This window comes from Bombina bombina, chromosome 10, assembly GCF_027579735.1.
Source record: "Bombina bombina isolate aBomBom1 chromosome 10, aBomBom1.pri, whole genome shotgun sequence".
NCBI classification, from domain to species: domain Eukaryota; kingdom Metazoa; phylum Chordata; class Amphibia; order Anura; family Bombinatoridae; genus Bombina; species Bombina bombina.
This window is the reverse complement of record NC_069508.1, coordinates 42,354,669-42,368,381: the sequence shown is the minus strand read 5'-3', so window position 1 is coordinate 42,368,381 and position 13,713 is coordinate 42,354,669. Positions and strand designations below refer to the sequence as shown.

General features: G+C 41.7%; 1 protein-coding gene across 1 annotated transcript in view; it reads right to left on the bottom strand.

The window, feature by feature from the left end:
• HFM1 (helicase for meiosis 1) overlaps positions 1–13,713 on the bottom strand; it is a 189,623-nt gene that overhangs the window by 170,701 nt on the left and 5,209 nt on the right. The window contains exon 4 of the mRNA XM_053693124.1: positions 11,086–11,237. Within this exon, the coding sequence (XP_053549099.1) occupies positions 11,086–11,237 (152 nt within the window). The remainder of the gene's footprint in view (positions 1–11,085; positions 11,238–13,713) is intronic.

Genomic DNA, 13,713 nt, shown 5'->3' with positions numbered 1-13,713 from the left:
TACAAACCCTGAATATCTGGCATGGCTGCCAGACGCTTGTGCAACCAAACAGACAGAGCAGATATCTGTCCCTTAAAAGAACTAGCTGACAGACCTTTCTCCAATCCTTCTTGGAGAAAAGATAGTATCCTTGGAATCCTAATCTTACTCCATGAGTAACCCTTGGATTCGCACCAGCAAAGATATTTCCGCCATATCCTATGGTAAATTTTCCTGGTGACAGGCTTTCTAGCCTGGATCAGAGTATCTATAACTGATTCCGAAACCCCACGTTTAGCTAGAATCAAGCGTTCAATCTCCAAGCAGTCAGTTGCAGAGAAACTAGGTTTGGATGTTCGAATCGACCTTGAATTAGAAGGTCCTGCCTCAAAGGCAGCTTCCATGGTGGAACCGATGACATATTCACCAGGTCTGCATACCAAGTCCTGCGTGGCCACGCAGGAGCTATTAGAATTACCGAAGCCTTCTCCTGCTTGATCCTGGCTACTAGCCGGGGGAGAAGGGGAAACGGTGGAAAGACATAAGCTAGTTGGAACGACCAAGGCGCTACTAAGGTATCTACCAATGTCGCCTTGGGATCCCTGGACGTGGACCCGTAACGTGTAACTTTGAAGTTCTGACGTGACGCCATCAGATCCAGATCTGTAATGCCCCATAGCTGGGTCAGCTGAGCAAAAAAACCTCCGGGTGGAGTTCCCACTCCCCCGGATGGAAAGTCTGAAGACTCAGATAATCCGCTTCCCAGTTGTCCACTCCTGGGATGTGAATTGCTGATAGATGGCAGGAGTGATCCTCTGCCCATTTGATGATCTTGGATACCTCCCTCATCGCCAGGGAACTCTTTGTTCCCCCCTGATGATTGATGTACGCAACAGTCGTCAAGTTGTCTGACTGAAAACTGATGAATTTGGCCTCCGCTAGTTGAGGCCATGCCTGGAGCGCATTGAATATCGCTCTCAATTCCAAAATGTTTATCGGGAGAAGAAATTCTTCCCGAGACCATAGACCCTGAACCTTCAGGGACTTCCAGACCGCGCCCCAGCCTAAGAGGCTGTCGTCGGTCGTGACAATGATCCACTTCGGTCTTCGGAAACTCATTCCCTGAGACAGGTGATCCTGAGACAACCACCAGAGGAGTGAGTCTCTGGTTTGCTGGTCCATCTGAATCTGGGGAGAAAAATCTGCATAATCCCCATTTCATTGTTTGAGCATGCACAGTGGCAATGGTCTTAAATGAATTCGAGCAAAAGGAACCACGTCCATTGCCGCAACCATTAGTCCTGTTACCTCCATGCACTGAGCTATGGAGGGTTGAGGAATGGATTGAAGAACTCGACAAGTGTTCAAAAGTTTTAGTTTCCTGACCTCTGTCAGAAAGATTTTCATTTCTACCGAGTCTATTATTGTTCCCAGGAAGGGAACCCTTGTGAACGGGGACAGAGAACTTTTTTCTATGTTCACCTTCCACCCGTGAGACCTTAGAAAGGCTAGAACAATGTCCGTATGAGCCCTTGCTTTGTGAAAAGACGACGCCTGTATTAAATGTCATCTAGTTAAGGTGCTACTGCAATGCCCCTTGGCCTTAGCACCGCTAGAAGGGACCCTAGCACCTTTGTGAAAATTCTCGGAGCAGTGGCCAATCCGAAGGGAAGAGCCACGAACTGGTAATCCGAATGGTTTCCATTTGGAATGATGGAACTCTGAGTAATTGGTCTAGGATCTTTAAATCCAGAATTGGCCTGAAAGTTCCTTCCTTTTTGGGAACTACAAACAGGTTTGAGTAAAATCCCAGTCCTTGTTCTGCTGTTGGAACTGGGTTTATCACTCCCATTTTTAAAAGGTACTCTACGCAATGTAAGAATGCCTGTCTCTCTATCTGGTCTAAAGATAAGCGAGACAAGTGGAACCTTCCCCTTGGAGGAAGGTCCTTGAATTCTAGAAGATACCCCTGAGAGACACCTGGTACACCTGGTTTCTCCCACTCCTTATTCACTATATCCGCCACCCTCTTAGGTATCGGAAACGCATCAGTGTGTACTGGGACCTCTAAGAATTTATCCATTTTACACAATTTTTCTGGGACCACCAAAGGGTCACAATCATCAAGAGTAGCCAGGACCTCCTTAAGTAGAGCGCGGAGGTGTTCTAGCTTAAATTTAAATGCTATGGTATCAGGCTCTGCCTGCTGAGAAACTTTTCCTGTGTCGGAAATTTCTCCCTCAGACAAGCCCTCCCTCACCGCCAAGTCAGATTGATGTGAGGGCACTACAGATAAATTATCCTCTGCGTCTACTTGCTCATTTTCTGTATTTAAAACTGAGCAATCACGCTTCCTAGGAAAGCTGGCAGTTTGGATAAAAATGCTGCGATAGAATTATCCATTACTGCTGCTAACTGTTGCATAGTAATCGCAATTGGTGCGCTAGATGTACTGGGCATCGCCTGCACGGGCATAGCTGGTGTTGACACAGAAGGAGAGGAAAGCAAGCTATTTTCACTACCTTCAGCTAAAGAATCATCTTGGGCTATATTTTTAAGTGTGATTGTACTGTCCTTAAGCTGTTTGGACGCTATGGCACACTTCACACATAAATTTAATGGGGGAACCACCTTGGCCTTTGGACATAGAGAACATAGGCTATCTGAAGACTCAGACATGTTTAACAGACTTAAACAGAACTATAATGCAATAAAAATTATTTTTGACAAAAACGTTACTGTCTCTTTAAATAATTAAAAAGCACACTTTTTTACTGAAATATCAAAAAACCATGAAATAAACATCCGATTTTAATGAAATTTTCACCACAGAGTCTTAATGCTTTGAAAAGATTGCACACAATTTTTCAGATCAATTAACCCCTTAATGCACACTTTTTTACTGAAACATCAAAAAAACCATGAAATAAACATCCGATTTTAATGAAATTTTCACCACAGAGTCTTAATGCTTTGAAAAGATTGCACACAAATTTTCAGATCAATTAACCCCTTAATGCCCAAACCGGAGTTAATAACAGTTATTAACCAGTTAACACACTACAGTACTAGCCACAGCTTCTCACTGTAGCCTTTACCTTCATTAGGGATTATTTTAGCAGGAAATAAGCCTCCCTGGAGTCTTTTATGATGCCTCTTGACTCCCCACATGAAGCTGCATGGATTGCCTAGGCAAAAACAACTGCACAATTTAGGCCTAAAAATTAGGGCTCCTCCCTCTTCATTCTAGAGTGGAGGGGCCTTTCTGACTAGATTTAGGTGTCCAAATAAGTGCCAGGCCGAAATTAAACCCCAAAAGTGTTTTAAAGTCTGAAAAAACACCTTATTTATAGTGAAAAACATGCTAAAAAGCAATCGATTTTAAAGCCCACAATAGTGTCAACCAGCATAGAGCCCTAAATATAAGCCATCATTTTATACAGAGTCTATTAGAAAAAAATGGCTCACCAATCCCAGAGGGAATTTCTGACAGTCTTCTAGCATTACATGGTCTTGTTAGAAAAATGACTGATCATACCTGAAGCAGTTAAGCCTGCAAACTGTTCCCCCCAACTGATGTTCTCTGGTTAACAGTCCTGCGTGGGAACAGCAATGGATTTTAGTTACTGGTGCTAAAATCATATTCCTCTTAGCAGAAATCTTCCTCACTTTCTGCTGTAGAGTAAATAGTACAAACCGGCACTATTTTAAAATAACAAACTCTTGATAGAAGAAATAAAAAACTACAACTAACACCACATACTCTTTACCACCCCCGTGGAGATGCTACTTGTTCAGAGCGGCAAAGAGAATGACTGGGGGGGCGGAGCCTGATAGGAGCTATATGGACAGCTCTGCAGTGTGCTCTCTTTGCCACTTCCTGTAGGGGAAGAGAATATCCCACAAGTAAGGATGAAGCCGTGGACCGGATACACCAATGTAGGAGAAATAAGAAAGTCTAACATTACATAAAATAATAAACAAAAATCAGTTCCGCGATCACCGGTCTTCAGTTCCATGGTCCTGGATGAAGATAGAAGAGGTCGCCGCTTGGAAGAAGACTTCACTGCCAGACTATTGCGGTGGGGGGTTGCTGTTGAGAGGTAGATATTGCGCATGCGTTAGGTGTTTGATTTTATTCTAACAGCGAGTGACAGGTAAAATATACGGCGCCGCACTTGAATGCGGCGCCGTTTATGTGATTGACTGTAGTGTAAGGTCGGGTTACCATAGTAACCTATTAATGTTTTAGAAATCCAGCATCAGGTGGAAGCGTTAACACAACGCTAACTTACACCTACACGAAAAGAGAGACCGCTCGCAAAGCGGAAACCTTTACAATGGAAACCTGGTACTAAAGTGGAGCCATAAATTACTTTTTGCTGTCGGCCACTTTGGTAGCTTACGGCTCCATCTTTAACAGCTCAATGGAAACAAGCCCTAATTACCTACAAATAGCCTCTGAGCAGTGTGTATGCTAAAGGTAAAGCACTTACCTGCAAAAACACACCACGGGTTATGCAGATGCAACAGTATCCAGAGGAAAGGCCATCCAGTGCAGCAAGAAGTATTGAAGAGGAAATCTTGTAAGGAAATACCAGAATCCCACAGTAGAAGGCTGCAGTACAAGTCCCTGTGACATCTGAGGACATAAATCTCATAGGAAATACCTTTACTGCTTGTTTGAAAGTGAGAGGACAGGCAAATGCTTTAAAAAAAAATCATGGCAGGAAGCACTACAACAGCACTATTCAATAGACACAAATAAGAAGCAAAATAGCTAAACCAGTACTGAAACATATCAGAAGAGGTTATGGAAAAAAGAGCATATTATGGATCCACAAAGGGAGGCAGAAGACACGTCTCTGCAACCGATTACTGAGGGTTTATGAAAGATTTCTCATGAGGTGAAACCATAGAATCATAAACCATACCCAAAAAAAATCCCTCTGACAAGCACTGTACTCTGAGGGGAAACCGTGCCTAACATAGACCGAGCAGCCCAACCACTACTAAAAGTAGTGACCGCAGCATCCAGGACCCCTATATAATCATAAAAGTATATGTGCTTATGAAGCTAGCACTAATAAGCTAATGGCTAAAACATAAACTTACCTAAAAAAAACTTACTGTACTGGGAATGTTATTAGTAGAAGGTTTAAGCATGTACTGGAGTTAGAATAAAATACAAATAAGTGCAAAGGAAGTTTCATGCACTAAATGTTAGAAAGGAATATCCTTATCCCTTTAAAGGATAAAGATAAGCTATAATGCCTAATACTCCAAATATGTCCCTCATGACTAAGTCAGTACTGAAGAGGGGAACTCCAGGGTCCTAACTAGGAAACCCTAAAATAAAATAACAAACAATCTTGCACATCTTCATTCTTCACCTTCCTCCAGCGGAGGCAAAGACCAGACTGGTTACTTTAGAGGGGGAGGGTTTATATAGAGCTCTGAGGTTTGGGCTAGTGGCAGGAAAAGTAATTCCCTGGAGTAATGGATTGTGGACTGTTATCACCTATATGAAATAAATATGATCCTGCATCTATCTACACCATCTTGACTTTGTAAAAGGGATATGAAAAAGTGCTTCTTTAGTAAAAACACATGTTAAATCAAAGTAAACATAAAAAAACAGATTGTATTAAAAAAAAGCAAACAACCTACTTATTTCTTATAAAATGAGTACTCGGTGTAGCCACTGCCCTCAGAGAGATGTGGGGGTGACATCTTTTGAACTTAGGTTGCATTCTGCTTCTTCTGAGCATGGGTAAAGCATGGATAAAACAGACAGAGCATGTCATGTTAAGAAACTTTTAAATTAATTTCTATTTTCAAATGTGCTCCATTCTCTTGGTATCTCTCATGGAAAAAGAATATGCACATATCCTACACTAGTGGGAGCTAGTTGCTGATGGGTGCCTGCACACATTTGTCTCTTGTGATTGGTTAACTAGATGTGTTCAGCTAGCTGTCAGTAGTTCAATGCTGTTCCGCGGCGGCGATGTGAGGCGAGCTTAGGCGAGCATATTGGGGTCGGCGAAGGGTACGTATGGAGCTTGATAACTAGAGGCCAATGCCACAGCTTTCTCCTCTAACGTCCCAAGCCTCCACTGCTTCACATACAGTGCCCTGCAGTTCCTCTCAGCCTCCTGGAGGAGTTTATTTGCCATCAGATTTTGCTGCACAGATATCCTCTGGTATCAGCAGCTTTATCTGCTTTTCCGATGATGGGGAAGTGCAAGAGGAAATCTAAACATTTTTCATAGTGTAAGGTGTATGTCCCGTCTGCTGCTACGCAGATTGCCCTCCCTCATAAGTCTGATGAGGAGGATACCTCAGTAGCCTCTGATGGTGAAACCTCAGATTCGGACAGTATAATTCCTTTGTCTGATGCTGAAGAAATAATCTTCAGATTTAAGCTTGAACACCTTTGTTTACTATTAAAGGAGGTACTGGCTACTTTGGACGACTCTGACTCTCCTGTCGCTGTCAACCCTAAGAAATCTAGTAGGTTTAACAAATACTATGATGTTCCTTCCTCTGTGGAAGTGTTTCCTGTTCCAGACCGTGTGACGGAGATTATTACACAGGAATGGGAGATGCCAGGTATACCTTTCTCCCCATCTTTAAAAAGATGTTTCCTGTTGCTGACTCCATTAGATATTCATGGAGCACGGTGCCTAAGGTAGAAGGGGCTATTTCTACCCTGGCTAAGAGAACTATGATCCCTAGTGAGGATAGCTGTTCCTTTAAGGATTCCATGGACAAAAAGCTGGAGGCTTATTAGAAGAAGATGTATGTTCATCAAGGTCTTCAATGGCAACCTGCAGTTTGTATTGCCACAGTAGCAAGTGCAGCAGCTTATTGGTGCGATGCTTTGTCTGAATTTATTTTAGAAGAGACTCCGCTGGAGGAGATACAAGATAGGATTAAGGCTCCCAAACTAGCCAACTTCTTTATCTCTGATGCTAACATGAAAGTTATTCGACTGGGAGCCAAGATGTCTGGCTTCACAGTTCTAGCCCATAGGGCTCTGTGGCTAAAATCTGGATCAGCTGATGTTACCTCCAAGTCCAAGCTTCTGTCGCTGCCTTATAAAGGTAAGAACTTGTTTGGTCCTGGCCTGGCAGAAATAATTTCTAAAATTACGGGTGGAAAGGGGTCCTTTCTACCACAAGACAAGAAGAATAGGCCTAAAGGATGTCAAAGTAATTTTCGTTTCTTTCGTAACATCAAAGGTCCAAAGCCTTCCTCTCCCTCCTCTAAGCAGGAGCAGTCCAAGTCTTCTTGGAGACCCAATTAGTCTTGGAACAAGGGGAAGCAATCAAAGAAACCCTCAGCTGAGACTAACTCAGCATGAAGGATCTGCCCCCGGTCCGGGATTGGATCAGGTGGGGGGCAGACTTTCCCTTTTTTGTCAAGCGTGGATACGAGATTTCCAGGATCCTTAGGCTGTGGACATAGTATCTCAGGGTTACAAAATAGAATTAAAATCTTGTCCTCCCAAGGGCAGATTTCTCCTCTCAAGGTTATCTGCGGATCAGGTAAAAAGAAAGGCATTCTTACAGTGTGTTCAGGACCTTTCCTCCCTGAGAGTGATTGCTCCAGTTCCAGTAAGAGAACAAGGTATGGGATTTTATTCAAACCTGTTTGTGGTTCCCAAAAAAGAGGGAACTTTCTGACCCATTTTAGACCTAAAGTGTCTCAAGTCTCCAGGGTTCCGTCCTTCAAAATGGAATCCATTTGTTCCATTCTTCCCTTGGTCCAAGAAGGTCAGTTCATGACGACCATAGACATGAAGGACGCATATCTTCATGTTCCTATCCACAGGGATCATCACAAGTTCCTGAGATTTGCTTTTCTAGACATGCACTTTCAGTTTATTGCTCTTCCGTTTGGCCTTGCCACAGCTCCCAGAATTTTCTCAAAGGTTATGGGGGCTCTCTTGGCAGTTGTCAGGTCTCAGGAAATTGCGGTGGCGCCTTATCTGGACGACATATTGGTTCAGGCACCATCTTTTCAACAAGCAAACTCTCATACAGAGATCTTGTTCTCTTTTCTACATTTCCACAGATGGAAACTGAATCTGGAGAAGAGTTCCCTTGTTCCAGCAACAAGGGTCTGTTTCTTAGGGACCATCATATATTCCCTATCTATGACGATTTTTCTGACGGAGGTCAGAAAATCCAAGCTTCTCTCCTCTTGCCTCTCTCTACAGTCTACTGTTCGGCCATCAGTGGCTCAGTGTATGGAGGTCATTGGTCTGATGGTCGATTGCATGGACATCATTCCCTTTGCTCGATTCCATTTGAGAGCTCTGCAATTATGCATGCTCAGACAATGGAACGGAGATCATTCAGATCTGTCTCAGAGGATAGATCTGGACCAGTTGACAAGAGATTCTCTCTCGTAGTGGATTTCTCAGGATCATCTGTCTCAGGGCACATGCTTCCAGAGACCTTCCTGGGTGATTGTGACCATGGATGCCAGCCTTCTAGCCTGGGGAGCAGTATGGGACTCGTTAAAGGCTCAGGGCCTATGGACTCGGGAGGAGTCTCTTCTCCTCATAAACATCTTGGAGTTAAGAGCAATCTACAATGCTCTTATGGCTTAGCCTCAATTGTCCTTAGCCCGGTTTATCAGGTTCCAATCAGACAACATCACCTCAGTGGCTTACATCAACCACCAGGGGGAAACTAGTTCTTTAGCCATGAAGGAGGTGGCATGGATTATTTAGTGGGTGGAAGCTCACAATTGTTTTCTGCTATCCACATTGCAGGAGTGGATAACTGAAAGGCGGATTTTCTGAGCAGACATTTCATCCCGGGAGTGGGCTCTCCATCCGGAGGTGTTCTCCAGGCTAACCCTCAAGTGGGAGGTGCCGGAGTTAGATCTGATGGTGTCTTGTCAGAACGCCAAGCTTCCAAGGTATGGTTCAAGGTCAAGAGATCCCAGGCAGCTCTGATAGATGCTCTGGGAATTCGGTCTAGCATACCTGTTTCCTCCGTTCCCGCTGCTTCCACGAGTCATTTCTCGTATCAAACAGGAGAGAGCGTCTGTAACTCTAATAGCTCCTGCTTGGCCTCACAGGTATGCAGTCCTTGTGAAGATGTCATCTCTTCCTCCTTGGAGGTTACCTCTGAGGAAGGACCTTCTAACTTAGGGTCCTTTCCTCCATCCAAATCTCGTATCTCTGAAGCTGATTGCTTGGAGATTGAATGCTTAGTTCTGGCTAACCGTGGGTTTTTAGAATCGGTTATTGATACCATGCTCCAGGTTCGAAAGCCTGTTACTCGTAAAATTTACCTTAAGGTATGGCGTAACTTTATTGGTGCGAAGGGCTACTCTTGGAGTAGGGTCAGGATTCCTAGAATTTTGTCTTTTCTCCAGGAAGGCCTGGAGAAAAGATTGTCAGTCAATTCTCTAAAAAAGGTCAGATTTCTGCATTATCTTTTCTTTTACATAAGCGTCTGGCGGATGTGCCAGGTGTTCAATCTTTTTGTCAGGCCCTGGTCAGAATCAGGCCTGAGTTTAAACCGGTTGCTCCTCCTTGGAGCCTTAACCTAGTTCTTAGAGTTTTGCAACAGGCTCAGTTTGAGCCAATGCATTACATAGATATTAAGCTTTTATCTTGGAAGGTTTTGTTTCTTATTGCTATTTTTTCTGTTCTGAGAGTTTCTGAACTATCGGCTTTGCAGTGCGATTCGATCGGCTTTGCAGTGTGATTCGCCTTACCTTATTTTTCATGCGGATGAGGTGGTTCTACACATTAAGTTGAGGTTTCTCCCTAAGGTGGTTTCAGATAGAAATATTAATCAGGAAATTGTTGTTCCTTCTCTCTATCCTAATCTTTCTTCTCATAAGGAACGTCTGTTGCACAACGTGGATGTTGTGCGTGCTCTAAAATTCTACCTACAGGCTACTAAGGATTTTTGCCAGTCTTCTGTCCAGTTTGTTTGTTTTTCAGGAAAGGGTAAGAAGGCTACTTCTACTTCTCTTTCCCTGTGGTTGAGAAATAGGATTCGTTTTGCTTATGAGACTGCTGGACAGCATTCTCCTGAAAGAGTTACTGCTCATTCCACTAGCGCTGTCTCCTCTTCTTGGGTTTTAAAAAATGAAGCTTCTGTGGAACAGATTTGCAAGGCTGCAACATTGTCCTCTCTGCATACTTTTTCCAAATTTTACAAATTTGATACTTTTGCCTCAGCTGAGGCCTCTTTGGGAGAAAGGTTCTTCAAGCGGTGGTGCCTTCTGTTTAGGTCTGCCTGTCTTGTTCTCTCTCCCTGTTCATTCCGTGTCCTCTAGCTTGGGTTTGGGTATTGGTTCCCACTAGTAATTGGAATGACGTTGTAGACTCGCAATGTCTTAGGAAAGAAAATAAAATTTATGCTTACCTGATAAATTTCTTTACGGACATGGAGAGTCCACGACCCCAACCTTAAAATTAGACAGTAATTTGTTTTTTTATAAACATCAGGCACCTCTATACCTTTGTGTTATCTTCTTTTTCCATTTCTCTTTGGCTGAATGACTGGGGGTTATGCGTAAGGGAAGTGACACTTAACAGCTTGCTGTGGTGGTTTGCCTCCTCCTGCTGGCCAGGAGTGAACATCCCACTAGTAATTGGAATGACGTTGTGGAATCTCCATGACAGGAAAGAAAGAAATTTAACAGGTAAGCATACATTGTATTATTTCTATTAAGTATAACCCTCTGTTTAGTGCTTTTTTTTTTTACAACAATAAAAATGGAGATCAAACTCAAAAGTATAAAAGTGCACTATAAATATTTTTTTAAATATTAGTGGGGATAAAGTTAACGCTGTTTAAAGTGATTTTCAAAATGTATATCCATGCCTCAATTAATTCACAAGGATTCATTTCTTCTGCAATTTTAATGGTAGATAATCCTCATAGCAGCATACAAATAAAAGTGTTTATTTTTGTAGTACAGAAATGTTTTTTTATTTTTATTTGTAAAAATTGAGAAAACAAAAAGTTAAAATGCATTTTAACATGTCCTTTTCTAGATGCAACAGATTAAAAAGTGACTTTAATGACTCTTTAATCAATAAGGTCATTGTAGCATTTGAGTACTTACAGGTGTAGTCATAATAATGTGTGCATGCTGAATTTCAAAAAGATCATCAATCTGAGTGTCTCCTGTCAGTTCCTTACAGTTCAGGCCAATGGGTCCAAATTTTTCTTTCCAGTCATCAAATCTTTGCCCACATAAAGCTTTGATTGGTGCCACTAAAGCATAAAATAATAATTTTACTGTAGCAATGTCTCTACATGGATAGAGAACTTACCAAAATGCAGATATTATATACTGAGATTGTCTTGACATTCTTATTGGTGCCACTAGTTGCTGAGCTAATCACTGCAGGAGTGCAAGTGTTGCGCTAATTAACGCTCCCGCTCTAGTGTTAATTGTGCTAGAAGTAAGCTTATTGTGCTTGTCGGGCTGCGCTCGTATAATAAGTTGAAAGTAAACTGTTTTTGCTCACGTGCTAACCCGACGAGCCCAAAAAGCCGAACTTAGAATATCGCGTGTGCGGTTACATATTCCCCCATATAAGTAAATGGAGAGAAAAAAAGTGGCGAGGGCTTGTTGAAGAGAGACAAAGAAAAAAAGATGCAGAGGCGGTGGAAGAGGCCACAGAAGTCTGACTCCACGAAGATTGGCCCCAACATCAGGTCAAGAGAAGCCCTGATTTTCCAACAGTAAGTAGAACTTTTGGGGTTAGTTTTTTTGGGGTGGGTTTTTTTATTTTTACGAATAGGCCTTTTTATTTTTTTTATTTTATTTTCTAGGATAGTTTTTTTTTTTTTTAAAGGGCTGTTGTAATTTATTTTAGTGTTAGGGTTTCTTTTTGGTTTGGGTGTTTTTTTTATTTTATGGGGAATGTAGATTAGTGTTATGTATAATGGTGTGTTTTTTTATTTTGGATACTGTATTTTTTTATTTTATTGTAACTTAGGGAGTTTAGTTCAGAGGGGGGTTAGGTGTTAATGTAGTTCTAGTTTGCATTGAGAGGTGGCGGTTTAGGCTTTAAATCTCCTAACACCCCCATACCTGTATGGGGGTTGATTAAATGATTAATATGGTTCTCATTTATTAGGCCTTAATCTCCTAACCACCCCCCATACCTGTATGGGGTTGAGTAGGTGATTAGGATAGGGCAGCCTAGGGGTTAATAGTGCATTTATCTACATTTTTTAAAATATATTATGCATTCTTATGTACGATTCATATTCTTTTAACTATTGTTTATAAATTAATATGTATTTATTTTTTCTTGTAAACATAAATACAGTATATATTTTTAAATTTATATTTATGTTGCAAAAAGCATTAGTATTACAATTATATTATTACACAACATATGTATGTGTAGGGCTTTAGCTTCTACAGTTAGATTTAGGTTATGACAATTTAGGGGTCAATGGAGGGAGAGAGAGAGAGAGGAGAGAGAGAGAGAGAGAGAGAGAGAGAGAGAGAGAGAGAGAGAGAGACTTTCTATTATTTTAAACATAAACATATATTTTCAAATATATACTGTATTTATGTTTGAAATAACAGCAAGCAACCATTAAATACATTTTAAGATATCTACAATACTTTAAATAATCTACATTGTACATGGCAATGCATATTTTGTCAAGGATATATAGATACGCTGGAGGGCGGGTAAAATCTCGCCGGCCTAGCCTGGGTTCCTGGAACTCAGCTATAGACCGGAATTGAGCAATGGTCCACCGCTTCTTAAAAGAGGTGCAGATCGAGCAGGGTGCAAGGGAACAAGTCGCCCTTTTAGTATGTTTTCAGCAATTTGATGAGGCACCTAGGGATACCACTTGTTTGGGGTTGCTACCTTCTTGGAGGAATGGGGGACTGGAATTGAAAGGTAGCTGGGGTGTTCCAGGGGAGTGTAGGTTAGACATTACGTAAATGTAGGCGGTATTTGGTACTTAGATGGGCGTTCCGGGTGGTGTGTAGGGTAGGTGTGACGTAGGTGTAGGCAGTCAGGTTGAATTAGCTGGGCAGTGCTGGAGGAGTGTAGGTTAACTGTTACATAGGTGTAGGCGGTTGATGGGAGGTAGTGAGGTGGCGCAGGGGGAGTGTAGCTTAGGCATGACGTAGTTATTGGCGTTCAGGAGGAGTTAGTGGGGCATGCTATTGGAAGTAGTCTGCACTTTGATTCCGACACATCGACACAAGATTGATATGTTCGAATCAATGAAGTACAGGTTGCAAGAATGGTACCGGCATGTTTGTCTCACCAGCTATCAGCTGTCGAGACTACATCGCCTGAGGTAGTTAGTGTAAGTGTAAATAAACTTAGGACCCCAGCAATATTTGTAGTGTGCCTTGGGGACAGTTCCCAAATAAAAAAAGTTGTTTATTCAGTACAGGATTTATTTCCAAAATATTTCCAAAATAAAGTACTATAAATACATTTTTAAACATTGTCTTTTAAATGGAACAGAAAAAATATTTTGAGTTTCATGTCCCATATAATGTTAAAGTGCATTATCTACTAAACGTATTTTTATTATTAAAGGAACAGCAAACACCTTGAGATATTTATATTAAATATTTTTTATATGTAATAACATTTTGCAATATGTTTTCATTATTTATTTTGCAACTTTTCATGTAATTTAGCTATGTAAATTATTTAAATTTTTTAGAACTTGAATTGATCCCTACTAACTTCTCAAG